The sequence below is a fragment of the Heptranchias perlo genome, chromosome 39, assembly GCF_035084215.1.
Source record: "Heptranchias perlo isolate sHepPer1 chromosome 39, sHepPer1.hap1, whole genome shotgun sequence".
Lineage (NCBI taxonomy): Eukaryota > Metazoa > Chordata > Chondrichthyes > Hexanchiformes > Hexanchidae > Heptranchias > Heptranchias perlo.
In genome coordinates this window covers 9,671,361-9,699,168 of record NC_090363.1, presented here as the reverse complement: position 1 = coordinate 9,699,168, position 27,808 = coordinate 9,671,361, and the positions used below count along the sequence as shown (strand labels likewise).

The 27,808-nt window shown below is 44.5% G+C and overlaps 1 protein-coding gene across 5 annotated transcripts; it reads left to right on the top strand.

The window, feature by feature from the left end:
- Nucleotides 1–27,808, top strand: LOC137305209 (cell surface A33 antigen-like). 5 transcript variants are annotated; one of them, XM_067974039.1, is made up of 11 exons: nucleotides 3–190; nucleotides 5,458–5,784; nucleotides 8,724–8,987; nucleotides 10,712–10,828; nucleotides 11,195–11,296; nucleotides 12,100–12,225; nucleotides 15,774–15,869; nucleotides 21,930–22,034; nucleotides 25,236–25,315; nucleotides 26,524–26,573; nucleotides 26,778–27,808. In XM_067974039.1, exons 1-11 carry the CDS (start codon nucleotides 124–126, stop codon nucleotides 26,812–26,814), a joined length of 1,371 nt encoding a protein of 456 aa, XP_067830140.1. In that variant the 5' UTR covers nucleotides 3–123; the 3' UTR covers nucleotides 26,815–27,808. The 5 variants fall into 5 exon arrangements, with proteins under 5 accessions (XP_067830143.1, XP_067830144.1, XP_067830142.1 ...); XM_067974040.1 differs by lacking the exon at nucleotides 3–190 and adding an exon at nucleotides 228–387; XM_067974042.1 differs by lacking the exon at nucleotides 21,930–22,034 and having other exon boundaries at nucleotides 1–190.

Here is a 27,808-nt window from a genome sequence, read left to right as displayed (position 1 = left end):
ACAACCCCTCCCGATTTATATGAATATCTATTGCAACACCCAGTGCGGTCAAAGTTACAGGCAGCCCTTTCGTGAGTTTCAATACTGAAAGAGCTTGCTTGACATCAGAAGCCTTTTTTGATAATGTCCGTCTCCAACTTCTGCAAGTTTGTCCAATTCGTTCTGTTTTTCGAAGCTGTTGGCGCCGCAGGTAAGCAGAACGAGACTTTTGTGTAAATTCTGCATCTCGGAAAAGTTACATGAGAAGTGATGCCGGTGCTCAGTGAGAATTCTGCAGGGCGACCGCCCATTATCATTCGGAGGCTGAATTCACGAATAGCTTATAATTATTCAGGGTGGCAGTTCTGGCTACGTTGAGATGTCCCAGTGCAATGCAGAGCCCATCAGGTCTGTGTCATTTCAGTTTGGTTGTTTTACTGTTAAACTATCTTCTGTTGTTCATTCATCCTCACTCTCCCCTGCACTGCATTTCCCCGGAACTGCAATACCACCAGGGGGCCACTTATCAGAAGGCAAGTGATTCATTCATTCTGAAAGTTAAATTGAACAGAAATAGAAGGAAGCCACCTCTGTTTTTTCAAGCAGTAACTGGGGATCTTTGACATACGCCTGATGGGACCTGAGTTTAACGTTTCATCTGAATGAAGGCACCTCTGATAATCCAGCAGTGCAATGTTAACCGAGATATTATGGACAAATGTAAGGAGTCGCCCAACACCAGGTTATAGTCCAACAGCTTTATTTGAAATCACAAGCTTTCGGAGCTTTGCTCCTTCATCAGTTCACCTGACTCCTTACATTTGTCCACCCCAGTCCATCACCGGCATCTCCACATCAGAGATATTATGGGGGTAATTTTAACTTTGGGCGGTGGTGTGAAACGGACAATGTGGGTCAGCTCCCCGTTGTACACCCCTCCCGATTCTCCTTTCAAATGACTTCAACCGTGAGAGGTGTATAATCGGACGTGGCCCATCTGATATCACCTGTTTTACGCTATCGGCCAAAGTTAAAATTGCTCTCTACGTACTTAGGTCTCTGGAGCATGACTTAAACCCACAGCCTTCTGGCTCGGTGGTGAGAATACTCCCACTGAGCCTTTACTGCCATCTATTATTACTTCCACATGGGGTGGCTATGTTAATAAAGGAAGGAATCACTGTAATACAGAGAAATGATATTGGGACAAAGGATCAGGATAATGAAACAGTTTGGGAAGAGATAAGGAATAATAAGGGGAAGAAAACACTAGTGGGCGTAGTATATGGGCCTCCTAATAGTTGCAACTCTGCTGGAAGAAGCATTAATCAGGAAATAGTCGGGGCATGTAATAAGGGAACAGCTATAATTATGGGGGATTTTAACTGTCATATTAACCGGACAAATCAAATTGGGCAGGGCAGCCTTGAGGAAGAGTTTATTGAGTGTATTAAGGATGGATTTCTTGAGCAGTATGTAACTGATCCTACAAGGGGGCAAGCAACCTTGGACCTGGTCCTGTGTAATGAGCCAGGATTAATTAAGAATGTCCTAGTTAAGGATCCCCTTGGAATGAGTGACCATAACATGGTTACATTCCATATCCAATTAGAGGGTGAGAAGGTTGGTTCTCAAACAAGCATACTGAGCTTGAATAAAGGAGACTATGATGGTATGAGAGCGGAATTGATTAAAGTGGACTGGGAAAATAGATTAAAGGGTAAGACGGTACATGAGCAGTGGTGTTCATTTAAGGAGTTATTTTACAACTTTCAAAAAAAAAATTCCACTGAGGAAAAAAGGGTGTAAAAGAAATGACAGCCATCCGTGGCTAAGTAAAGAAATTAAGGATAGTATCCGACTAAAAACAAGGACATATAAGGTAGCCAAACTTAGTGGGAGGATAGAAGATTGGGAAGTCTTCAAAAGACAGCAAAAAGTAACTAAAGGATTGATTAAGAAAGGGAAGATAGATTATGAAAATAAATTAGCAAAAAATATTTTTAAAAATAGCAAGAGTTTCTACAGTTATATAAAAAGAAAAAGGGTGGCTAAGGCAAACGTAGGTCCCTTAGAGGATGAGACCGGGAAATTAATGGTGGGAAACATGGAGATGGCAAAAATGCTGAACAAATATTTTGTTTCAGTCTTTACGGTAGAGGACACTAAGAATATCCCAACACTGGACAAACAGGGGGCTCCAGGGGGGGAGGAGCTAAATACGATTAAAATCACTAAGGAATTGGTACTCAGTAAAATAATGGGACTCAAGGCGGATAAATCCCCTGGACCTGATGGCTTACATCCTAGGGTCTTGAGGGAAGTGGCAGTAGGGATTGTGGATGCTTTGGTAATAATTTTCCAAAATTCTCTGGACTCGGCAAAGGTCCCGGCAGATTGGAAAACCGCTAATGTAACACCCTTATTTAAAAAGGGTAGTAGGCAGAAGGCTGGAAATTATAGACCAGTTAGCCTAACATCTGTGGTGGGTAAAATTTTGGACTCTATTATTAAGGAGACAGTAATGGAACATTTAGATAAACATAGTTTAATAGGACAAAGTCAGCATGGCTTTATGAAGGGGAAGTCATGTCTGACAAATTTGCTTGAGTTCTTTGAGGACATAATGTACAGAGTGGATAAAGGGGAACCAGTGGACGTAGTGTATTTAGACTTCCAGAAGGCATTCGACAAGGTGCCACATAAAAGTTTATTGCTCAAGATAAAGAATCACTGGATTGGGGGCAATATTCTGGCATGGGTAGAGGATTGGTTATCTAACAGGAAGCAGAGAGTTGGGATAAATGGTTCATTCTCTGACTGGCAACCAGTAGCCAGTAGTGTTCCGCAGGGGTCAGTGCTGGGTCCCCAACTCTTTACAATCTATATTAACGATTTGGAGGAGGGGACCGAGTGTAACATATCAAAGTTTGCAGATGATACAAAGATGGGAGGGAAAGTAGAGAGTGAGGAGGACATAAAAAACCTACAAGGGGATATAGACAGGCTGGGTGAGTGGGCGGAGATTTGGCAGATGCAATACAATATTGGAAAATGTGAGGTTATGCACTTTGGCAGGAAAAATCAGAGAGCAAGTTATTATCTTAGTGGCGAGAAACTGGAAAGTACTGCAGTACAAAGGGATCTGGGGGTCCTAGTGCAAGAAAATCAAAAAGTTAGTATGCAGGTGCAGCAGATGATCAAGAAGGCCAACGGAATGTTGGCTTTTATTGCTAGGAGGATAGAATATAAAAACAGGGAGGTATTGCTGCAGTTATATAAGGTATTGGTGAGACCGCACCTGGAATACTGCATACAGTTTTGGTGTCCATACTTAAGAAAAGACATACTTGCTCTCGAGGCAGTACAAAGAAGGTTCACTCGGCTAATCCCGGAGATGAGGGGGTGGACATATGAGGAGAGGTTGAGTAAATTGGGACTCTACTCATTGGAGTTCAGAAGAATGAGAGGCGATCTTATTGAAACATATAAGATTGTGAAGGGGCTTGATCGGGTGGATGCGGTAAGGATGTTCCCAAGGATGGGTGAAACTAGAACTAGGGGGCATGATCTTAGAATAAGGGGCTGCTCTTTCAAAACTGAGATGAGGAGAAACCTCTTCACTCAGAGGATAGTAGGTCTGTGGAATTTGCTGCCCCAGGAAACTGTGGAAGCTACATCATTAAATAAATTTAAAACAGAAATAGACAGTTTCCTAGAAGTAAAGGGAATTAGGGGTTATGGGGAGCGGGCAGGAAATTGGACATGAAGCTGAGTTCGGATCGGTCAAGGCCCAGTGGGTGGCGGAGAGGGCCCAGGGGCTGAGTGGCCGGGTCCTGCTCCTACTTCTTGTGTTCTTTAGATTTGAGGTTAGGATCAGATCAGTCATGATCTTATTGAATGGCGGAGCAGGCTCGAGGGGCCGATTGGCCTACTCCTGCTCCTATTTCCTATGTTCTTATGTTCTTATCTATTTTACTTGTACTGTTACTTCTAGTACTACTGCTTCTAGTATTTATTTTACTACTGCTGCTATTACTTTCTATACTTTTACTAATATTTCTGCTTCCATTTCTTCTATTTCAACTGCTATTTTGCGATAACTTCTATAACTTTTAGTTCCACTCTATATTTGATCTTCTATTACTACTAGCTCTACTTCAGTTGCTATTTCTATTAGTTTTGCTATTATTACTACCACTTTTACTGTTGCTTCTAGTGCTATTTCTACTATTTTTGCTAGTGTATATATTGAGTTCTAGTACTATTTCTGCTTCTACTATTACTTCTACCACATCTACTTCTAATACTACTCAAACTTCTACTATTATTTGCAGTACTACTTATACTATTACTTTAGTACTATTTCTACTACTTCTAGTACTACAACATCTATGATTATTTGCAGTACTTATACTATTTATACTACAACTTCTACTGGTGGTCCATCTCCTAATACTAATAATACTACATCTAGTACTACTTCCACTACTAGTTCAAATACTACTAATGCTCCAGCTACTACTATTTCTAATACTAATATTTCTACTGCTGCATCTAGTACTACTACTATTACTACATCTACTAATTCTACTATTACTTCTACTACAACAACATCTATTTCTACTAGGTCTGGTACCACTTCTAGTACTAATTCTAATACCACTTGTACTACCCCTACTTCTGCTACGTCTAGTACCATTTCTACTACTACTTCTCCAACTACCTCTAGCAATACTGCTATGACTAGCCCTACCACTTCTACTTGTAGTACTAGTATTTCTACGAGTACTTCTATTTCGGCAAATACTACTCCCACTAATTCCAGTACTGACACCACTACTTTAACTGATACTGATACTGCTTCCATTACATAGAATCATACAGCACAGAAGGAGGCCATTCGACCCATCGTGCCTGTGCCAGCTCTTTGAAAGAGCTATCCAAACAGTCCCAGTCCCTTGCTCTTTTCCCATGGCCCTGCAAATTTTTCCTTTTCAAATATTTATCCGGTTCCGGTTTGAAAGTTACCATTGAATCCACTTTCAGGCAGTGCATTCCAGATCATCACAACTCTCTGTGTAAAAACATTTCTCCTCATCTGCCCTCTCATTCTTTTATCTTAAATCGGGTGTCCTCTGGTTACTGCTGCCAGTGGAAACAATTTCTCCCTATGTGCTCTATCAAAATTTTGAACTACTTCTACTGAAACTCAGTCCCTGGCGTTTGGAACGTGGACCTCCCCCAATGTCATAGTCACCTCAGATCTTCCATACGCCTCAGCCCTGCTCTTTGAAACTCCCTGCTCCCCAACCCCGTCTCTTGTCTCCAATTCAGGCACAAGTTGCTCATGATTTTACCATCTACTAATTGGAACTGTGAGCAACCTGTTTGCAAGAAGTGTTTCCACCCCTGCTCAGGTTCTGAAGAGGAAAAATCTGCCTCTCTTGGATAATTATGCCTTTTCTTGTCCGTCAGGTCAATCAGAAACCCGGAGGCCGAGCCAAGCAAGAATAGAGATGTTTGGAGCCACTGGTTCTTCCATTTTGTTGCCTGGATTCAGCAAAGAACATTTTCAAAATGTACATTTCATCCGCTGGACATTTTTAGCAACACAAATTCTAGATTACTATAATACGACACAAAGACCAAGCTTCACCAACTTGTATAAAAATCGATGTAACTTCTTCCCTTCTAATGGATCACTGGTGTTGAGAAATGTAACAATGGAAGACCAAGGACAATACAGAGTGCAGATTAATTTAAATTACAGCAGGAGCAGAGAGATAAAACTGAACGTCGTTGGTAAGTGCCATGTGTATTTATCATTTTGTAATATCTTGTAACAGGGACTAGCAGATCTCCCGTGGCATTGCTCACAGCCAGAGGGCGTGACGAAAGACTTGCATTTATATAGCATCTTTTGCTTTCCAGCTGATGAAGTACTTTTGAAGTGTAGTCACTGTTGTGATGTAGGAAACATGGCAGCCAATTTGTGTCCAGCAAGTCCAACAAACAGCAATGAAATAAATGACCAGATAATCTGTTTTTTAGCAATGTTGGTTGAGGGATAAATATTTACCAGGACACTGGGGAGAAACCCCCTGCTCTTCTTCAAAATGGTGTCATGGGATCTTTTACGTCCACCTGAGACGGGGCCTCCGTTTAACGTCTCATTCGAAAGACGGCACCTCCGACAGTGCAGCACTCCCTCGGTACTGCACTGGGAGTGTCAGCCTGGATTATGTGCTCAATTCTCTGGAGTGGGACTTGAACCCACAATCTTCTGACTCAGAGGCCAGAGTGCTCCTAACTGAGCCATGGCTGACACCAATATTGAAGGGGAGGGTGCTGATATGGGAGAGAAGGCAGGGTACAAATGATTGAAAGAATTTGGGGAAAAATTGTAAGAGGCACAAATCTGTTATATATGTGGGTGTTCCACATTGCTTAGAGATAAAAAAATTAAATTAGTAAATAAATTGAGTGTATAAATAGTGCATTGCCTGTTCAGTTGGATGTAAAAGATCCCATGAAACTCTCCGATTGAAAATAGGGAATTTTCCCGGTGTCCCAGGCAAAATTCTTCCCTTGACTAACACCACCAAAACACAGGTTTGCTAGTTTTTAATCTCGTTGCTTTTTGTGGGATTCTGTGTGCAAAGTGCTCACTGAGTTTGCTGCTATGGCAAATATGATTGCACTTTGCAGCAGTTCATGATGTGCTTTGGGAATATTTCTTTAAGATGTGATAACGTGTCATGTAATGCAATTTGTTCTTTCTCGTCCCTGTTGACCTCACAAGCCACAATCCTCAAACATCTTAGCAACGAGCAGCAGGAGCACATACTGGGCAGTGGGAAATGTTCGAGCCAACATTGGCTGTTGGTACCAGGAATGTGAGAAGCAGCAGCATCTGTACAGTTGGCAGTGCCAGTATCGTTTTCCTTAAAAGATGCCATGGTCTCTGCCTTCACTAATCCCAGTCATAAAGCTACATATATATATGCACATAACATTTATTTATTTATTTTCACGGCCTCAGGACGTCCCAAAGCGCTTTACAGCCAATGAAGTACTTTTGAAGTGTAGTCACTGTTGTAATGTAGGAAACGCTGCAGTGAATTTACGTGCAAGGTCCCACAAACAACAATGTGATAATGACCGGACAATCTGCTTTAGTGAGGTTGGTTGAGGGCTAAATATTGGCCAGGACACCAGGGAGAACTCCCCTGCTCCTCTTCGAAATAGTGACCGTGCGATCATTTACGTCCACCTGAGAGGGCAGACGGGGCCTCCGTTTAATGCCTCATCCGAAAGACGGCACCTCTGACAGTGCAGCACTCCCTCAGTACTAACGCTGGGAATGTCAGCCTAGATTATGTGCTCGAGTCTCTGCAGTGGGACTCTTGACTCAAAGATGAGTGTGCTACCAACTGAGCCATGGCTGACACCTGCTTTAACAACTCAACACCTTCTCAAGGGCGATTAGGGATGGGCAATAAATGCTGGCCTTGCCAGCGATGCCCACATCCCGTGAATGAATAAGAAAAAAGGCCATGTTCCTATTTCCACCCTACTAGTCCCTGCCTATCCCAAGTGTGGCATTCCAATATCATAATGGCCAAGGAAATTCAGCCCCTATCTTTCTGTACTAGTTTATTGTGAGATCAGTTGAAAAATTCAGTAATCATTTAATTTCCTATATCTGTTACTGAGCAGTGATAAGACACTAATGCTGTTAGGTAATAAATTCTGTCCAAACTCTCTCTCTCTCATATGACTTTATGGGTACAATGGTAATGAGTAACTTTACTATATATCCAAGAATCAGTATCATAACAGACAGAAGTATTATGAGGTACATGTGAGGGACAGAGCTCTCATTAGTTAACGACGCTAAGATGGGCTGGATTTTCCTGTGCCAATAACAGCAAGGCTCACCGTTATTTCTGTGCATCTGGTACAGCAACTTCCAGTGACCGCACATGCGCAGCCAAACACTGAAATCCGGAATTTGCTTTACCAGACGTGACCCTTCTCCGTAAATTCCGGGAGAATGCCATCTCTCCGGCTGGCTCTCCATTCAAATGAATGGAATGGTGTGAGATTCCTGCACTGCCCTGGTGGAAGTGATACAATCTCGCCAGAAAAAAAAAGGTGCACTCAGTTTTTTGGGTCTAAACTTACTTTAAATGGCGTGGTAAGTCTTAATGATTGCTAAACAATCTCTCCGGCACTGAAAATTAACTTCTAAAAATGTGGAGTCTCGTTCCTTCTGCTTTAAATTGTTGCTGGACATTTAAAAAAAAGTGGGTTTTTTTTAACTTTCTGTCCCTTATATTTCTGACTCTTAATTCAATATTTCTTACCCTCTCTCTTTATTTCACTTTCTGTAACCGATTTTACATTGAATTTATTATTCTAACTAACACTTCCTGGTTCTCACTCTGCGCGGCTTATTCAAATGCTTCAATCTGCTTGATTGCGGGGGGGGGACACAGTTCCTTTCCCTGCTCCCACAGCTCACAGATGCCCGGGAGAGGACGCTGCACTCATCTCGTCTCCCCGACGCAGCAAGTTGGCGCCCAAAAGCCTGTGGATAGTTTGTGGGTAACTTTAAAGCTAATGAGAGGCAGGCGCTGTTTGTTCACCACTCGCAGCGAAAATCCGGCCCACTGTGAAGCGATAATGTTGCCTTAATGCTCAAACCCGTTTAACTGTTGATGCATTATCTCCCACAGAACCACTGTCGCAGCCTTTGATCATGAGTGATCTTACCGATGTGGATACCACCGTTGAACTGATCTGTCAAGTTTCTGTGGGGAAAGCGAGTTCCATTCAGTGGAGGAAAGACGATGAAGTGATAACGAATGGCCCACAGTATCAATTAGTGCAAAACAAGTTGATTATTTCTAAAGCCAAAAAGTCAGACTGTGGGAACTACACTTGCACTGTGAAAAACCCTGTTAGCGAGATGAATAATTTGTACTTTCTTTCTATTCATGGTAAGTCAAGCCAGCCAGTGAATTCCAGTTATTAGTTAAAACCAATATTCCACTGACATCCCTTGCACTCGGCCTCGCTAAGGGCCTTAATGTGGGACTAACATCGTGTGTCGTCATTTCTCACTTTTCTCCCACAAGTGGCCCACGAGTTTCCATGGCAGGATAAGGGAAAGGGTGGAAAATCACAGACTGGTAGTTCCCAATTTCCCGATATAAGCTCCCGGCATTTACAAGGAGTGCTAAAGTGGAAAATCATCCTTTATGTTATCAGTGTCACTCAGTGTGCAGCCAAGATGCCCAGTGTGGGAAATGAAAAGTATCACACTAGTGCAGTATGATGCACTCTCCTGTGGGTACAATGAGGGATATTGTTGGGGCAGAGTGGAGGGCACTTTACACTGCGTCGAAGTGTAACTGAAGTGGGAAGTGTCCTATTTTGCAACACTAATATACCTCACTTTGATCATAGAATAATATAGCACAGGAGGGGACCATTTGGCCCATCGTGCCTGTGCTGGCTCTTTGAAAGAGTTATCAAATTAGTCCCTGCTCTTTCTCCATAGCCCTGTAAATTTTTCCATTCAAGTATTTATCCAATTCCCTTTGGAAAGTTACTATTGAATCTTTCAGGCAGCGCGTTCCAGATCAAATTCTCCTCATCTCCCCTCTGGTTCATTTGCCAAATACCTTAAATCTGTGTCCTCTGATTACCGACCCTCCCGCCAGCAAAATAGTTTCTCCTTACTCACTCTATCAAAATCCCGCATAATTTTAAACACCTCTATTAACTCTCTCCTTAACTTTCTCTGCTCGAAGGCGAACAATCCCAACTTCTCATGTCTCTCCTTATAACAGTGGATGTCCAAAGGGACTTAGGGGTTCGGGTACATAGATCATTGAAGTGTCATGAACCAGTGCAGAAAATAATCAATAAGGCTAATGGAATGCTGGCCTTTATATCTAGAGGACTGGAGTACAAGGGGGCAGAAGTTATGTTGCAGCTATACAAAACCCTGGTTAGACCGCACCTGGAGTACTGTGAGCAGTTCTGGGCACCGCGCCTTCGGAAGGACATATTGGCCTTGGAGGGAGTGCAGCGTAGGTTTACTAGAATGATACCTGGACTTCAAGGGAGCGAGGAGCGATTACACAAATTGGGGTTGTATTCTCTAGAGTTTCGAAGGTTAAGGGGTGATCTGATCGAAGTTTATGAGATATTAAGGGGAACGGATAGGGTGGATAGAGAGAAACTATTTCCACTGGTTGGGGATTCTAGGAGTAGGGGGCACAGTCTAAAAATTAGAGCCAGACCTTTCAGGAGCGAGATTAGAAAACATTTCTACACACAAAGGGTGGTAGAAGTTTGGAACTCTCTTCCGCAAACAGCAATTGATACTAGCTCAATTGCTAAATTTAAATCTGAGATAGATAGCTTTTTGGCAACCAAAGGTATTAAGGGATATGGGCCAAAGGCAGGTATATGGAGTTAGATCACAGATCAGCCATGATCTTATCAAATGGCGGAGCAGGCATGAGGGGCTGAATGGCCTACTCCTGTTCCTATGTAATCCTATGTAACTGAAGTGCCTCAGCCCTGGTATCATTCTACCCTCTCCAAGGGTAACGAGTGATACCTACACTTTTAAGGGAATAAAATGTTCCTGTCTGCAATTTGTAATCTGCTTTGAAAATAGTATAAGTTTAAAATAATGTTTCTGCTTCAGGTCTTCCACCTCTGCATCGTTACACGGTGGGATTGTCCATTGCTGCACTGATTTCGGCAGCTGCAACCTTGTTTGGTATAATCATTTTATGCCTGCATGAGAACAGCCAAGCAATAGGTAAGAAAACTGTGTTCTTTGCACAGAACTTTCTTTGTTGAAAGTTTTAAAACTAATAATAGAGACCCTGTGAAATATTTAAATGCGTCGCACGTGTCATTTTAAATTCTGGACCTTGAGTCATTCATTCGAACGTGTGAATATTCACTGCCTGAAAGGGCGGTGGAAGCAGATTCAATAGTAACTTTCAAAAGGGAATTGGATAAATACTTGAAGGGAGAAAAATTTGCAGGGTTATGGGGAAAGAGCAAAGGAGCTCTTTCAAAGAGCCAGCACAGGTACAATGGGCCAAATGGCCTCCTTCTGTGCTGTATCATTCTATGATTCCATGAGTGACGTTAATATACATTTTGCTTATTTTTCCAGGTCTTGAGTTGCACAAAAAGATGTTACAATTCTTGCAGATTGCTACAATGCTTTCGTTGATCATTCTTTTTGCTGCATTCGTGTGTTGGGTATGTGGTGAAGGTACTGTATGCTCCTGTTTCTTTTCTTTCAGTTGGCAATTGCATTTTTACAATACTTCTGACATAGTGGGGGTGATTTTAACCCCCAAGAACGGGCGGGTGGGAGTTGAAAAGAGTTGTTTCTTTTTGGGTCGCGACCGCAACATTTTCGGACTTGGCATTCCCAGTGGGAAGCCTGGACTTTTCCAGGCCAACCTTAAACCTGGAAATAAAGCCGGGTTGCGGTCCCGATCCCAAAAAATGACTATTTTCAACTCCCACCCGCCCCCAACCCACCTGTTCTTGGGGTTTAACATCACCCTCTGTATATTCCAGTGCGTGTGGTAGTGTAGTGGTTAAGGTGCTAGGCTAAGAACCCAGAAAAAGGAAGCAAGAGACATGCATTTATATAGGGCCTTTCGTGACCTCAAGACGCTTCAAAGCGCTTTACAGCCAATGAAGTACTTTTGAAGTGTAGTCAATGTCGTAACGTAGGGAACTCGGCTGCCAGTTTGCGGGGCAAACTTGTCACCGAGAGAGTGAGGAGAGAGGTTAGGAAGAAATCCTTTACTTTGGGGGTTGTTGGAGCGTAGAATGCTGTGTCACCGGGTCTGTTTGAGGCAGAGACCACTGCCTCTTTTAAGGGAAAATTGAGGAGCCTATGGGGAGTGAGCGATTAGTTTTGGATTAGTCTAGCAAAAAGCTGGCACAGACCTAATGGGCCGAATGGCCTCTGACTGTGCTGTAAACATCTACAGGTCATTTGTATTTATTCTCTAATCTATGAATGTGTGTAATTTTATTCACTTTTTGTTCTTTCAAAAGGACCGTCTGGAATCGCAGTCTTTATGTTGGTGCTTTTGTCTGTCTTGCTAATATTAACCATATTAGCGGCTTATGTTATGAAGGCCAGCGTCTCACAATGGTTAAGTGCGATCTTGTCGATCAAACGTAAGTTCGGGCATGGAGTTATATTATTATTTATGCCACTCTGTCAAAACCCTCCATTAAATTTCTTCTCCGCATTCTCTACTCCAGTTAAAGAGTGCCATTAATCTCATCCTGCTAATCTACGCAGTACGCTCTCTATGCCTTTAATGCCCTTTCTATGAGCCTTACCGTTATGTAATTGGTGACTGTGTCTCCCAATAAAAGGGTGCAAGAACATGCAACACACAAGTGGGTGATGGTGAAGAGGTTTATGGCCTCGTCGCTGAGTAAATGATTTCCTTGATCCCATTACTCAAGCAGAGTGTGCATTTATCCTTATTTTTCTTTCATTAACTCGATCCTCTTTCCTTACCTAGTCTCCCATCCGCCTTTTTTCAAGAAGCTCTTATACTGCAGCTTTAAGAGAGACATGAGGCAGGAGAGCCCTGTAATACTGCAGCTTTAAGAGAGACATGAGGCAGGAGGGCCCAGTTATACTGCAGCTTTAAGAGAGACATGAGGCAGGAGGGCCCTGTAATACTGCAGCTTTAAGAGAGACATGAGGCAGGAGGACCCTGTAATACTGCAGCTTTAAGAGAGACATGAGGCAGGAGGGCCCTGTAATACTGCAGCTTTAAGAGAGACATGAGGCAGGAGGGCCCTGTAATACTGCAGCTTTAAGAGAGACATGAGGCAGGAGAGCCTAGTTATACTGCAGCTTTAAGAGAGACATGAGGCAGGAGGGCCCTGTAATACTGCAGCTTTAAGAGAGACATGAGGCAGGAGAGCCCAGTTATACTGCAGCTTTAAGAGAGACATGAGGCAGGAGAGCCCATTTATACTGCAGCTTTAAGAGAGACATGAGGCAGGAGGACCCTGTAATACTGCAGCTTTAAGAGAGACATGAGGCAGGAGAGCCCAGTTATACTGCAGCTTTAAGAGAGACATGAGGCAGGAGAGCCCATTTATACTGCAGCTTTAAGAGAGACATGAGGCAGGAGGGCCCTGTAATACTGCAGCTTTAAGAGAGACATGAGGCAGGAGAGCCCATTTATACTGCAGCTTTAAGAGAGACATGAGGCAGGAGGACCCTGTAATACTGCAGCTTTAAGAGAGACATGAGGCAGGAGGACCCTGTAATACTGCAGCTTTAAGAGAGACATGAGGCAGGAGGACCCTGTAATACTGCAGCTTTAAGAGAGACATGAGGCAGGAGAGCCCTGTAATACTGCAGCTTTAAGAGAGACATGAGGCAGGAGAGCCCTGTAATACTGCAGCTTTAAGAGAGACATGAGGCAGGAGAGCCCAGTTATACTGCAGCTTTAAGAGAGACATGAGGCAGGAGAGCCCAGTTATACTGCAGCTTTAAGAGAGACATGAGGCAGGAGGGCCCAGTAATACTGCAGCTTTAAGAGAGACATGAGGCAGGAGAGCCCAGTAATACTGCAGCTTTAAGAGAGACATGAGGCAGGAGGGCCCAGTAATACTGCAGCTTTAAGAGAGACATGAGGCAGGAGGGCCCAGTAATACTGCAGCTTTAAGAGAGACATGAGGCAGGAGGGCCCTGTAATACTGCAGCTTTAAGAGAGACATGAGGCAGGAGAGCCTAGTTATACTGCAGCTTTAAGAGAGACATGAGGCAGGAGGGCCCTGTAATACTGCAGCTTTAAGAGAGACATGAGGCAGGAGAGCCCAGTTATACTGCAGCTTTAAGAGAGACATGAGGCAGGAGAGCCCATTTATACTGCAGCTTTAAGAGAGACATGAGGCAGGAGGACCCTTTAATACTGCAGCTTTAAGAGAGACATGAGGCAGGAGAGCCCTGTAATACTGCAGCTTTAAGAGAGACATGAGGCAGGAGAGCCCAGTTATACTGCAGCTTTAAGAGAGACATGAGGCAGGAGAGCCCTGTAATACTGCAGCTTTAAGAGAGACATGAGGCAGGAGAGCCCAGTTATACTGCAGCTTTAAGAGAGACATGAGGCAGGAGAGCCTAGTTATACTGCAGCTTTAAGAGAGACATGAGGCAGGAGAGCCCAGTAATACTGCAGCTTTAAGAGAGACATGAGGCAGGAGGGCCCTGTAATACTGCAGCTTTAAGAGAGACATGAGGCAGGAGAGCCTAGTTATACTGCAGCTTTAAGAGAGACATGAGGCAGGAGAGCCCAGTTATACTGCAGCTTTAAGAGAGACATGAGGCAGGAGAGCCCAGTTATACTGCAGCTTTAAGAGAGACATGAGGCAGGAGAGCCTAGTTATACTGCAGCTTTAAGAGAGACATGAGGCAGGAGAGCCTAGTTATACTGCAGCTTTAAGAGAGACATGAGGCAGGAGGGCCCTGTAATACTTCCATTCAGTTTGAACATTGCAGTTAGGACCAAGCAAGCTGCAGGATCAGCAGGTTGGGCTGTAAATCTACCAGAGTCGGAGCGTCACTGTACAGTTTGGGAAGTCTTTAAGTCATTAGTTAGGTCAGCTTGTGGCTCCCTGCCTCCGAGAGGCTTGCTGCTGGAGCCAGATATCCCTGGCAATGCTGGGTGTGCACCACTACCAGCTCAGGAGCCTGTCCCCAATATATCAATGACCTCCCGGGATTGGGGTCAGGGGTCGGGGAGAGTCGGAAGCGACGGGCTGAGTTTCTAGGCTGATAGTTCATCATCTGGGGCTATCACCGGCACAACGGGCCGAATGGCCTCCATCTGTGCTGGAATTGTTCTGAAACAAATAACGACCAAGATAAACAGGCTGACAGAGACTGAACTAAGTTCAGAGAGGGCAGGTCCAAGGTTAAGGAAATTTGTTTTGCAATGAACTCAGAGGAGGAAGCCAAAACAGTAAAATTAACACCTTTTAAACTTCTCTTTTTCTGAGAGACCAGCAGCAAAAGGACTGACAGAAATAACAAAAAATAAATTAAGTTCACTCCTATTTTTTTGTAATTTTAGTGGATTTTTTTCAAATGTTCTCGAGCATGGTTTGCAGATAGTATGGGGTCAAAAGGGTAATTGTCTTCTATATCCTGTAGAATGAGGCTGAGAGCTGTTCACTGCAAGATCTTGCATTTATATAGCGCCTTTCACAACCTCAGGATGTCCCAAAGAGCTTTACAGCCAATGATTAATATCTGAAGTGTAGTCACTATTGTAATGTAAGAAAAGCAGCAGCCAATTTGCGCACAGCAAGATCCCACAAACAGCAATGAAATAAATGACCAGGCCTCTTGTTTTGAGGTGTTGGTTGAGGGATAAATGTTGATGAGGACAAAGTGGAGAACTCCCCTCTCCTTTGAATAGTGCCATGGAATTTTTTAGCATCCATCCGAGAGGGCAAATAGGATCTCGGTTTAATGTCTCATCCAAATGACAGCGTCACATTGAAGTGCCGGCCTAGATTATAGGCTCAATGTCCCAGATGATCCAATAATTCCAAATGCAGGAGCAGAAAAATCTTCCCTGTGTTTTTCCTGACCAGTTGCAGTCCGTGGAGCCAGAAGTGGGGGCGGAGAGATTAGGATGTGTCCATGTCCATGTCCTGTGCGCTGAGATTCTTCCTGTTTTATTTGTTATCAGTTTGCAGTGTCATGATGGATGCAGTAACTCCACTGGGTGTAATCATTGTGATATGTGCATCAGGTATTCTGCTTGAGGAAGTAATGAAACAAGCAGGTGAGTGTCCAATGGTAGAGTTGTATCCAACAAATCAATTCTGAAAGTAACACCCCATGAGGAATATTGTGATTAGGAGGGTTCATTACAGTCAATTTTTGCCACAATCTTCATAGGAAGCCATCAAGCCATTGTAATTTACAGTGCAGACAGAGGCCATTCTGCCCATTGTGTCCGTGCCGGCTCTTTGCTCGCGAAATCCAATTCTGATCGCATTGCCTCATTCTTTCCCCTTAGATTTGGATCTTCCTCTGCTTCAAATATTTATCCAATTTTCTTTGAAGAGATGCAACAATGGTCTCAACTACTCCCTGCGGCAAAGTATTTCTTGAGTAAAGAAATTCCTTCAAACCTTTCTCCTCACTCTCATGGGGGGTAATTTTAACTTTTGACTTCAATTGAGAGGAAAACCAGACGGGGGGTATAATGGGCGGCCAATCCAATATCACCTGTTTTACACGATCGCCAAAAGTTAAAATTACCCTGTTTTGGCGATCATTTTACATTGATGACCCCTCATCACTGGCTCCCCAGCCAGAGGAATTAGTCTTCCCCTGTTCACCGATAAACCCCTCATAATCTCCTCTTACCCTTCTCTGTTCCATTGGAAATAGTCCCAGTCTCTCCTCGTCACTATGGTTTCCCATTCCTGGCATCTTCCTGGTATCTTTAGCCATATCCACATGTACACATAGGTACAAAAAGCAGGCTCACTGTATTAGGAACCCATTTGCATAATGAAGGCACTACAGAGTGGAAGAACACCCAAACACATTTAAAGTAGAACGACGTTCAAAGATGCTTCACCGAGGCTTGTGGAGCAGGGACGCTGAGCCAAAGAAGAAGAGATTAGATGGGATGACCCAAACTTCAGTAAAGGGTTGGGTTTTAAGGAGAGGGAGGTGGGGAAACGGAGGCCTTTCAAGGAGGGAATTCCAGAGCATGGGATCCAGGAAGCTGAGGGCACGGCTGACAATGGTGGGCCGAAAGGAGAGTGAGAGGAGCAGAGAGTTTCTAGGGTTGGAAGAGGTTAAAGAGTTCGGGACCGGTCAGGCCAGTTTGAGGCCATGTGCCTCTCGCAGGAATTGAGAGTGGGAAGATATGATGGTCTGTGGACTCTGGACCGCTCTTGGTGGTCAGTTCAGTTGGTGGATGCCTGGGATCGGGTTCCCCTTTTTAGTCTTGGTTGGTGCACGCTGGGGAGGACAGTGAGTAGGGGGGAAATATTCAAACGTAACCCATAATATCAACCAAAAAAAGGAAAGAACATGCTCTAAACACTTGGACTACTACCAGGACTAAATTCCCCATCAGCCCAGCAGCGATGATGGGGCTGAATGAATTCACACCTCTGCTGTTGATTCTGAACTAGCCCAGGCTGCTTCAGTCATCTGTTTCCCCCTCTGTGGCAAGTCACTCTTGACAATGTCGACCCAGCACTTCCTTGGTCTTCCTTGGCTTCTTGTCCCATGGACCTCTGTGTGCAGGGCCATGAAAGGCATTCCAACTGTTTCCATTCTTGGAACCTGCCCAAACCATCGTAGTCATCTTTCTTGGATCTCCTGTATAAGTGTTGTTTCTTGTCCATGCCATGTTATATCTTATATCATTCTTGATTCTTTGCATCCTGGATACTCCCAATATTCCTCTCAACTAACTCATCTCTGCTGTTAGTATCGTTTGCTCGTCAACTTTTCTCAAGTTAAAACACTCAGATCCATATAATAATATGGGGATAACCATCACTTTATAAACTCTTACCTTTTGTTTTTACCAAAGTATCTTTAGCCAACTATGGACTAGAGGCTCATATCATAAACATCAGAGTCAAAGTTAAACACATTATTAATCTCATTATTGGCATTGCTCACAGTAAGTCAGATGCTACATTGTTTTGCAAGGACAGGGATGCTATACCGTGTGATATAGAAGTAGTATTCTGCTGCTACACTAAGCTTTCAGGTCACAAAGCCTACTATTAAGTAAGCACTGGGTCAGTTACGAGACTGCGGACGTTCTGGTTCTGGTATTTATGTGTTCCTGGAGAGTTTCAACTGACAGCCGTTCGGTTACTTTGTTGTTTCGAAGCATGAAGCAGAAATTTGAGCGAGGGTCTCGAAGTTTGACGGAGAAGTGCGATGACAGGAAATGTGTGACAGAGAACCGTGATGAACAAGAAACGCACGCTGGACAGACAGGTGGAGATTTTCCACTTAAGAGCTCCTGGTGCAAACTGGGAGTGAGCACCGGGAAATTCCGCATCCCAGCCTGCAAATCTCCAACCATTAGAAGTAATGATTGGAAAATCACAGGTCGGAGGCTTGGAATTTTGCAATGTTCGTTCCCAATAGGCATCAGGAGTGCTGAAGTGGGAAACTCAAGCCTGCCTTTTTATTGTAATATAGATGCGATGCGTATTATGGTGGATGTGCTGGAACTAATAATATAAGCTGAAAAGGAAACAAAATTTCTAGTGGTGATAGTGTTATGAGAGTTGATTTTTTTTTTTGATGATGTGTGTTGTATATACTTCAAAAGAATACATTTACTTTTGGAAGGATGTGAAGGCCTTGGAGAGGGTGCAGAGGAGATTTACTAGAATTGTACCAGGGATGAGCGTCTTCAGTTATGTGGAGAGACTGGAGAAACTGGGATTGTTCTCCTTAAAGCAGAGAAGGTTAAGGGAAGATTTAACGGAGGTTATCAAAATTATGAAGGGTTTTGATAGAGTAGATAGGAACATAGGAACAGGAGTAGGCCATTCAGCCCCTCGTGCCTGCTCCGCCATTTGATAAGATCATGGCTGATCTGTGATCTAACTCCATATACCTGCCTTTGGCCCATATCCCTTAATACCTTTGGTTGCCAAAAAGCTATCTATCTCAGATTTAAATTTAGCAATTGAGCTCGTATCAATTGCCGTTTGCGGAAGAGAGTTCCAAACTTCTACCACCCTTTGTGTGTAGAAATGTTTTCTAATCTCACTCCTGAAAGGTCTGGCTCTGATTTTTAGACTGTGCCCCCTACCCCTAGAATCCCCAACCAGCGGAAATAGTTTCTCTCTATCCACCCTATCTGTTCCCCTTAATATCTTATAAACTTCGATCAGATCACCCCTTACCCTTCTAAATTCCAGCGAATACAACCCCAATTTGTGTAATCTCTCCTCGTATCTCAACCCTTGAAGTCCAGGTATCATTCTAATAAACCTATGCTGCACTCCCTCCAAGATTTCATCTCTAATCACTAGGCTACTCCTCCCCCTCTTCCATTTTCCCTGTCTCTCCTGTAGACCTTATAACCTGGTATATTTAGTTCCCAATCCTGACCATCCTACAGCCATGTCTCAGTAATAGTTATCATGTCATACCCTCCAATTTGAATTTAAACCTGTAGTTCATTTAATTTATTCCTTATACTCCGTGCATTTGTATATAGAACTCTTAGTTCGGCTACACACCCTAGCCTGACCTTCAACTTTGATGCTGGGTTAATCGCCTTACGCCTTCTAGTTTTCACTTTATCTGTAGTGTCTAAAGTACACTTTCTTTCTGCTGCTCTACGCTTTTCCCTTTCACTTGTTCTTGAACAACTGTTTGTACTATTTGTATTGTAAATTTCTCCTGGGTTTTCCCCTCTCTTGCTGCTCTCAACTTTACTCCCTTCTGACTCCCCGCTCAGGTTCCCATCCCCCTGCCACTCTAGTTTAAATCTTCCCCAACAGCACTAGCAAACACCCCCACGAGGACATTGGTCCCGGTCCTGCTCGGGTGTAACCGATAGGGTGAAACTATTTCCTTTGGCAGGAGGGTCGGTAACCAGACTTAAGATAATTGGCAAAAGAACCAGAGGGGAGATGAGGGTAAATTTTTTTACGCAGCAAGTTGTTATGATCTGAAATGCACTGCCTGAAAGGATAGTGGAGGCAGATTCAATAGTAACTTTCAATAGGGTATTGGGAAAGATTTACAGAACTACTGGGAAAGAGCAAGGGAGTGGAACTAATTGGATCGCGCTTTCAAAGTGCTGGCACAGGCACGATAGGTCGAATGGCCTCCTTGTATCAATCTAAGACTTTATGGGCGCTAAAATTGGGCCGTGTAGCGCCCGTTGTTTCGGCACAACACGGCCTCTCCGACATCCAAGATGGCGTCTTGGATGCGCACGCACGTTTCCAGCGTGACATGGGCTGAACGCCATCTTGGGATAGGAGTTAGCGCAGGCGCAGATAATGAACGCTGGAATCATGTAAAGTAGGGAGAAAATGGCTTCAATCAGTGTGCAACGCTGATTTAAAGTGATAAATCCCAAAATGGTGTCTAACGCTCAACTCAACGCACAGTCTTAACCCCGACCATCTGAGCGTGTCTTCGAGTGCCTGGAGGACCCCCCCACCGGTGCTATTTAAAGGGACCATGCAGGATTTACAGGTTACTGGCTGGATTATTGCTTCTGGCTGCCGAGACAGTAGTAACTGTTTTTGGAGGTCTCCTAGACTTCAATACTAGGACGCGGGGACATAGCCTAACATTTAGAGCCAGGACGTGCAGGAGTGAAGTTGGGAAATGCTTCTACACGCAAAGGGTGGGAGACGTCTTCTGCAGACGGCAGTTGACGCTAGCTCACTTGTGAATGTTAAATCTGAGATTGATAGATTTCTGTGAACCAAGGGTATTAAGGGATATGGGGCTAAGGTGGGGTATATGGAGTTAGGTCACAGGTCCACCATGATCTCATTGAATGGTAGAACAGGCTCGAGGGGCTAAATGCCACTGCCACTTGCTGCCTCTTGATATTCGCCACCTTCTCCTGCAAGAAAGTGGGATGTGTGTTTGGGTGATGTGACAGTCATGGTTGAATAGCTATTGTGTGTGGCCTGTGAATTGTGGGTGGGCGGCTTGAAAGAGCAGTAATGTGTAAGAGTGAGAGGAAGCATCTGGTTGGCAGAGTTGAGTACTGATGGAAAGAGTTTATTGGTATGTGGGTGATGGGGGTGTAGTGCATGGTGCAGTTGGTAGGAGACACCACCTGACAGTTGACCTCACTCACCTTGACCACTCATGTCAAATCATTGAACTTCTTCCTGCACTGCATCCATGTTCATGATGCTGTGTGCCTGGCATTGACTTCGTCCCCCGCTGCCTCCCACTGGCTTTTGGATATACGTCTGGATGGCCCCTTGTCTCCTCCCCCCACCCCACCACGGATATAGGATGTCCCTCCTTCTGACTACCTCTTGCATCAAGGTCTCTAGTGCATCAGCAGAGAATCTTGGTACACGCTCTCTCGCAGGCCTGGTACCAACTCAGATCGGCAGATTGGTGAGGTCTGGTGTGCAGATTGGAGGATGTGGGATTTAGTAGTGCACAACCTTTATTCAATGTTTTAACGTAACTCATCAGTGTGTAAACAAAGGGATAGGACCTGCATCTGTGCTTTACGTGTGCAATGTCTGATCTCCGTTCAGACTCCGTGCAGAGAGTAGACTGTTATTTTCAGCAAATAACAGGTATCAGCTACCTTTGAAGAGATTTCGAAGAAACATCCTCCCTTTAAGAGATTGAGCTCCCTTGCTGGTGGAAAGTGTGAATTGCATTGATACCACGTGCAAGGCCTGGATTGGAACGCTGATTGCAGGTGAGCCCTTGGGCTGGCCGAAACCCGTGTCCTGCCTGCGCAGGGGTCATTGGGCATGGGGTAATAGCACATCACGCTACCCGCGCCCAAAAACAGCCCATATCGAATTATTTTTTTTCCCCCCCTATATGTTGTACTAGTAAATAATGCAGCCCACAGTCAGCTGATGTATTTTATTTTGGAGATATAAGATGGTGACAGAGTTCGAAGAGAAACTTAAGAATCTCCACCCAAAATTCTACCTATTGGCCGTAGCCTGTAACCACATCGTTACAGATTTATTTTCTTAATGTTTACATAGGCAATCTCAATGTCAAATATTGCCATAAAAAACTTGATCAAAAGTTGTGACAATTGGACTTTCAACTAATGCACTGATTAGGACTGCAGTTCATATTTTTACATGATGATATCTATTGGCAGGTAAAGGATGTGAACCAGTTGCCAATCTACAATCAAGTATAATTCCTGCTGTGGCGGTGCCATTAATTATTCTTTTACTATTGTTTGGGGTTTACATCATGCACTGTAAGTAATGATGATACAGGTTCAGGTTGTTTCGAAACATCAACAACTTGCATTTATATAGCACCCTTAACACAGTAAAACATCCCAAGGCGTTTCACAGGAGTGTAATCAGACAAAAATTGACCCCGAGCGAGAAAAGGAGATGTTGGAAAGGTAAGAGGTAGGTTTTAAGGATTGTTTTAAAGGAGGTGAGGGAGGTACAAAGATGCTTATGTTTAGGGAGGGAATTCCAGAGCTTAGGGCCCAGACGGCTGAAGGCACGGCCGCCAATGGTGGGGCGAAGGGAATGGGCGACGCACAAGAGGCCAGAGTTGGAGGAATGCAGAGTTCTCGGAGGGTTGTAGGGGCTGGAAGAGGTTGCAGAGATAGGGAGGGGCGAGGCCGTGGAGGGATCTGAACCCGAGGAGGAGAATTTTAAGATCATTATATTGTAATGGGCACAAAGTGGGCAGAATGGTGTGGGCGGGATTCTCTGTTTCGATCACTCCTGGCGCACACCGGGCATGCCTGTTGGGAAATTCCGCACCTCCAGCTAATGATTTTCCGACTGTTCGTTTTGCTTTTGTCGTTGGGATCTTGTTAAATCGGTGAAACAAGACTCCGTTTCTCTGGGATGGCGGTTTCGCACATTGGAGTGAAATGTTAGGACACGGGCTAGGTGGGGAAGCTTTTGAATGTACCTTTGCCACCATTGGTAAGTGACAATTTCTGCCACTTATCTGTCAATTAACAGGGCGTGAATGAGGCCTGTTGCATCTCAGGGTGAGATGTGATTGTCTATTGGAAATGGCTGGGGAGGTCGGGGGATCATTTTAGCCTAACCCACCTGGTGGGCACTGATCGGCTGGCCGTTTTGAAGTCAGTGGAAAGTTGGTTCCAGGGATGAGGAACTTCAGTTACGCGGATAGACTGGAGAAGCTGGGGTTGTTCTTCTTAGAGCAGAGAAGGTTGGGAGGAGATTTGATGGAGGTGCTCAAAATCATGAGGGGTCTAGACAGAGTAGATAGAGAGAAACTGTTCCCATTGGCGGAAGGGTCGAGAACCAGAGGACACAGATTTAAGGTGATTGGCAAAAGAACCAAAGGTGAGATGAGGAAAAACTTTTTTACGCAGCGAGTGGTTATGATCTGGAATGCACTGCCTGAGGGGGTGGTGGAGGCAGATTCAATTGTGGCCTTCAAACGGGAGTTGGATAAGCATTTGAAAGGAAAAAATTTGCAGGGCTACGGGGAAAGGCTGGAGGGGGGGGGGGGGATGGTGGGACTGGCTGGATTGCCCTTGCAGAGAGCTGGCACGGGCTCGATGGGCCGAATGGCCTCCATCTGTGCTGCAACCATTCTAAAACAAGGCGGGACGTGAAATTGGTGGCCGACCGGCACCGGTCAGTTTCACACCGGGTGGGTTATGTTAATATTACCCCCCTATGTCTCCGTATTTAACCTTGAGAATGGGAACTCTCCTGGCTGCTTTCTTGCATTTCTCTAGGAAAACTTTACAGCTAGAACAAAGCCTGACAGCAACTTCCGGGTCTGTGCCGGCCAGCCCAGGACAACCCTCTTCAAAGGAGTTCTCGTGCTCCATTTATAATGTGCTGTATTAGTGGTTCTACTGCAGCCTGAGGTGCCCTGTGCCAGGCATATGGGATGTGCACCTTTGTCCATTGACGAGCCAAGGTGTGAAACCCTGTACTCCCTTTCATTAAGCAGTTGAACTGTGTGATTCAGTAGAACTATTAATGTCACCTTTGGTTCTTTTGCCAATCACCTTAAATCTATGTCCTCTGGTTCTTGACCCTTCCGCCAATGGGAACAGTTTCTCTCTATCTTTTCTGTCTGGACCCTTCATGATTTAGATGGTTTGAAAATAAAATAAAAGGCTTTTCTTACCAGCGCTCACGAGCAGGTGTGGGTGCTGGGGAGAGAGAGAGAGAGAGAGAGAGAGAGGTCCATTGGGAGCCTGAGAATCTGTTAGGTGCACAGTGCAGCTTTAATGGTGACGGTAGAGATAGATTCTCTCCTCTTCCTCTGCATCATCACAACCACCCACTGCAATCCGAATGGTTTCGCAGAGGGTCAAAGGCAAGCAAAGTGGAACTGATCAGCTTTGTGTGACTCCCAACAGTTTTGCTCCGAAAACCGCAAAAGACACTACCCATGCTTTAGAAAGGTAATACAACTAAGAAAACCAGCTAAATCTAAGTTTGCCGATGACACAAAGATTGGTGGCATTGTAAGCAGTGTAGATGAAAACATAAAATTACAAAGGGATATTGATAGATTAGGTGAATGGGCAAAACTGTGGCAAATGGAATTCAATGTAGACAATGTGAGGTCATCCACTTTGGTTCAAAAAACAAAAGAACAGGTTACTTTCGAAATGGTAAAAAGTTTAAAAACAGTGGATGTCCAAAGGGACCTAGGGGTTCAGGTACATAGATCATTGAAGTGTCATGAACAGGTGCAGAAAATAATCAATAAGGCTAATGGAATGCTGGCCTTCATATCTAGAGGACTAGAGTACAAGGGGGCAGAAGTTATGCTGCAGCTATACAAAACCCTGGTTAGACTGCATCTGGAGTAATGTGAGCAGTTCTGGGCACCGCACCTTCAGAAGGACATATTGGCCATGGAGAGAGTGCAGCGTAGGTTTACTAGAATGATACCCGGACTTCAAGGATTAAGTTACGAGGAAAGATTACACAAATTGGGGTTCTATTCTCTGGAGTTTCGAAGGTTAAGGGGTGATCTGATCGAAGTTTATGAGATATTAAGGGGAACAGATAGGGTGGATAGAGAGAAACTATTTCCACTGGTTGGGGATTCTAGGAGTAGGGGGCACAGTCTAAAAATTAGAGCCAGACCTTTCGGGAGTGAGATTAGAAAACATTTCTACACACAAAGGGTGGTAGAAGTTTGGAACTCTCTTCCGCAAACGGCAATTGATACTAGCTCAATCGCTAAATTTAAATCTGAGATAGATAGCTTTTTGGCAACCAAAGGTATTAAGGGATATGGGCCAAAGGCAGGTATATGGAGTTAGATCACAGATCAGCCATGATCTTATCAAATGGCGGAGCAGGCACGAGGGGCTGAATGGCCTACTCCTGTTCCTGATTGAAGAACATTAAAACATATATTTTATTTCGGGTTTTGTTCAGCCCATTTGGCATTGATACAACTCATTGTATGTTCACATCAACAGACAAAAAACCGAAACAACAGACAACTGGAACCCCACCTGCATGTCAAGATGAAGAAGACAGCAGCCAACCTCAATGCGCTGTAAGTATTGGGATAAAGAGATAAGTTAGAAATTAAGCCATTGCTCTGAACCGTTCGTCACAGAGTGATCAACTGCCATTGGGGGAGTGGCAATGGAGCAATGCAAGAGTGACCACAATCCCGTCTTTCCTCCTCCCCCGAGACAAAGTGGCACGGTGCCGTTCTGATTTTTCTGCCCCCCTCCATCCCACAGGGTAGTGCTCTAAATGTCTGGTCAGATTGACAGCTGAGAGTTCCCTCCCTCCCTCCCCCTCCCCCTTCCCCCCCCCCCCCCCCCCCCCCGACCCGCACTTCCGGAAGTGGAGCGGCCCTGGAATTTCAGCCCTTACAATGTCCTTGTAAACATTCCCGGCTAAGAGTTCGGATCTGGTTTTGAAGGCCTTTCTTACTTGTTACGATGACAAATGTACAGTGCATGGCAAAAAAAAAAGTCAAGAGTCAACAAAGTTGGTGAATCAGAAAAGGATGTGATAGATCCTGACTTTGTGCGATGCTGTAAAACGGCCGATATTGATTCAGCCGCCCGTTTTACATCTCTCCCGATTTTTATTTCCACTGACTTCAATGAAAATGAAAATCGGAGGAGATGTATAACGGGCGGCTGAATCAATATCGGCCGTTTCACACTATTGCACAAAGTCAAAATCTGATGGGTGGTATTCTTTTGTTGAAAATGTTCCTTTTTAGTAAACAGCAGTAAGGGGGGGGCTCTATTGAAAAGAGCGGGAACTGTAGAATATAGTTGAATTGCGATAGATGAGTACTGAAAGTACTACTATGTAGAGATCAGTTGAATTACTTGTATTAATGTCCATATATTATCGTGTGGCCCGGAGTGAACACAGTTCGGGACCACTCGGGCAGGCTCCCTCACGGATGTGCACCAATTTTCCCCGTAGCCGCTGAGCCCAGGTGATCCAATAGGACTAGGCGCAGGAGGAGACAAATCTATCCCTCGTTGTCCAACCCAGAAATTCCTGTGCCTGTGCAGGAAGATTCGAGTCCAACAGCGGGGTTTGGGATCTGGGGTGGGGCTTAATTCCATTGGGTCTCCCCTTCTCCCCTCTTTTTGGTTGTAAGTTGGGAAATTCTGACTGGATGGGTGTGCCTCGTGAACCCAGGTCCCCCTTCCATCATTACATCACTCAGAGAGGCGGAGATATTTGTTGAAAGATTTGACTAATAAAGTTTCTTGTTGATATCTGAAGGAAGAAGTGCCACTGCAAGCAACATCTGAGGGAAACTGTTCAAATTCAAGGTACCAATTGTTGCTGGTCATTGATTCTATATTTTTGTGCAAGTTAAAGAAATATACCTGGGCCCTGAAAACCCATGTGGGGAGCTTTTCCAATCTCCTGTGGGGTTTCTGCTGGCCTCCCGCTGAAATCACGGCTTGAAATTAGGCAAACCCTGCGGAAATGTCCAAGCCCATGTCTTTTGCTCTTTTATCTTTCTCCTGTAGAAGCTCTGCCAATGGGCAAGAACCCGACCAAACCTAGGAGCTCCATCAGGAAGGAACCATCCCAAATCTAGGAGCACTACCACCGGGGATGAGCCATCAGGAACAAGCCATCCCAAATCCAGGAGCACGAGCACCAGGAAGGAATTATCCCGAACCTAGGAGCATTATCACCAGAACGTCTCTCTGTGCTGTTTCGGCCTCATTTTATGTGAATCTCAGCCTCTTTTCACTGACAATTCCTTACTCCAGCTTTTCCAATACCAAGTAACGCGAATGAGAGGAGATTGCAGACTAAAGAATATGTGGCTTCCCACCAAGCAGCCTCACGTCACGTCATGCAACTACAGGTCCACATTGTCAGCCACCAAACAACAGGATGGACGCTGGACCACTCCATCACTTGTCCATGGAATCCATTTCACGCCTCTGCTTCTTCTCACATCATTCTTATTGGACATTAATCCTCTCCCCCTCCTGCACCCCACCCCCAGCCTTGGCAGAGATTGACAAAAATTAAAAATTCATTTTGAAGCACGATAAAAGCTGAAACAAAACTTGAAATCCTAGGCGCCTTTAGGTGTGCACATCCCTTTAAATTTGTGCTGCTGTCCAGACTTTCCATATTCCCCATTTGGCACAAGGCTGACGCTACCTCGAGCAGGAGACTAGCCTAATACAGCAGGCAATCAGCCGCACTGGTGAGCAAACTTCTCTCCAGCACCAAGGCCAGAAAAGCCTTCGTCCGTTAGTCTGCCAAAGCACACGCGCTTGAGACTAGATTTTACGAGGGCCGTGGTTTAATGCCAGCGTTAAACCAAAAATCCAGGCTCAGATCAGCAGAGCAAGTATATGTAAAGGAAAAACACTGCACCCCTTCTGGTGCACACAGTTGGGAAATCCCAGCCCGCTGTGGTTTGGAGCAGGTGTAGCAAGTTTTTAAGTCAATATGAAAGATTTATAAAATATAGCCCAGTGGAGAATTGGATGATAAATACAGCTTTGTTTATTAATTAAATTATGTTTGTGCAGTA

Excerpts from the sequence above, each read along its gene's own strand:
- LOC137305209 (XM_067974039.1), top strand. The coding sequence starts at position 124 with ATGTCCGTCTCCAACTTCTGCAAGTTTGTCCAATTCGTTCTGTTTTTC. Across the intron at positions 8,988-10,711 it reads GTACTTTCTTTCTATTCATG|GTCTTCCACCTCTGCATCGT; the intron begins GTAAGTCAAGCC and ends TTTCTGCTTCAG. Across the intron at positions 12,226-15,773 it reads TGCGATCTTGTCGATCAAAC|TTTGCAGTGTCATGATGGAT; the intron begins GTAAGTTCGGGC and ends ATTTGTTATCAG.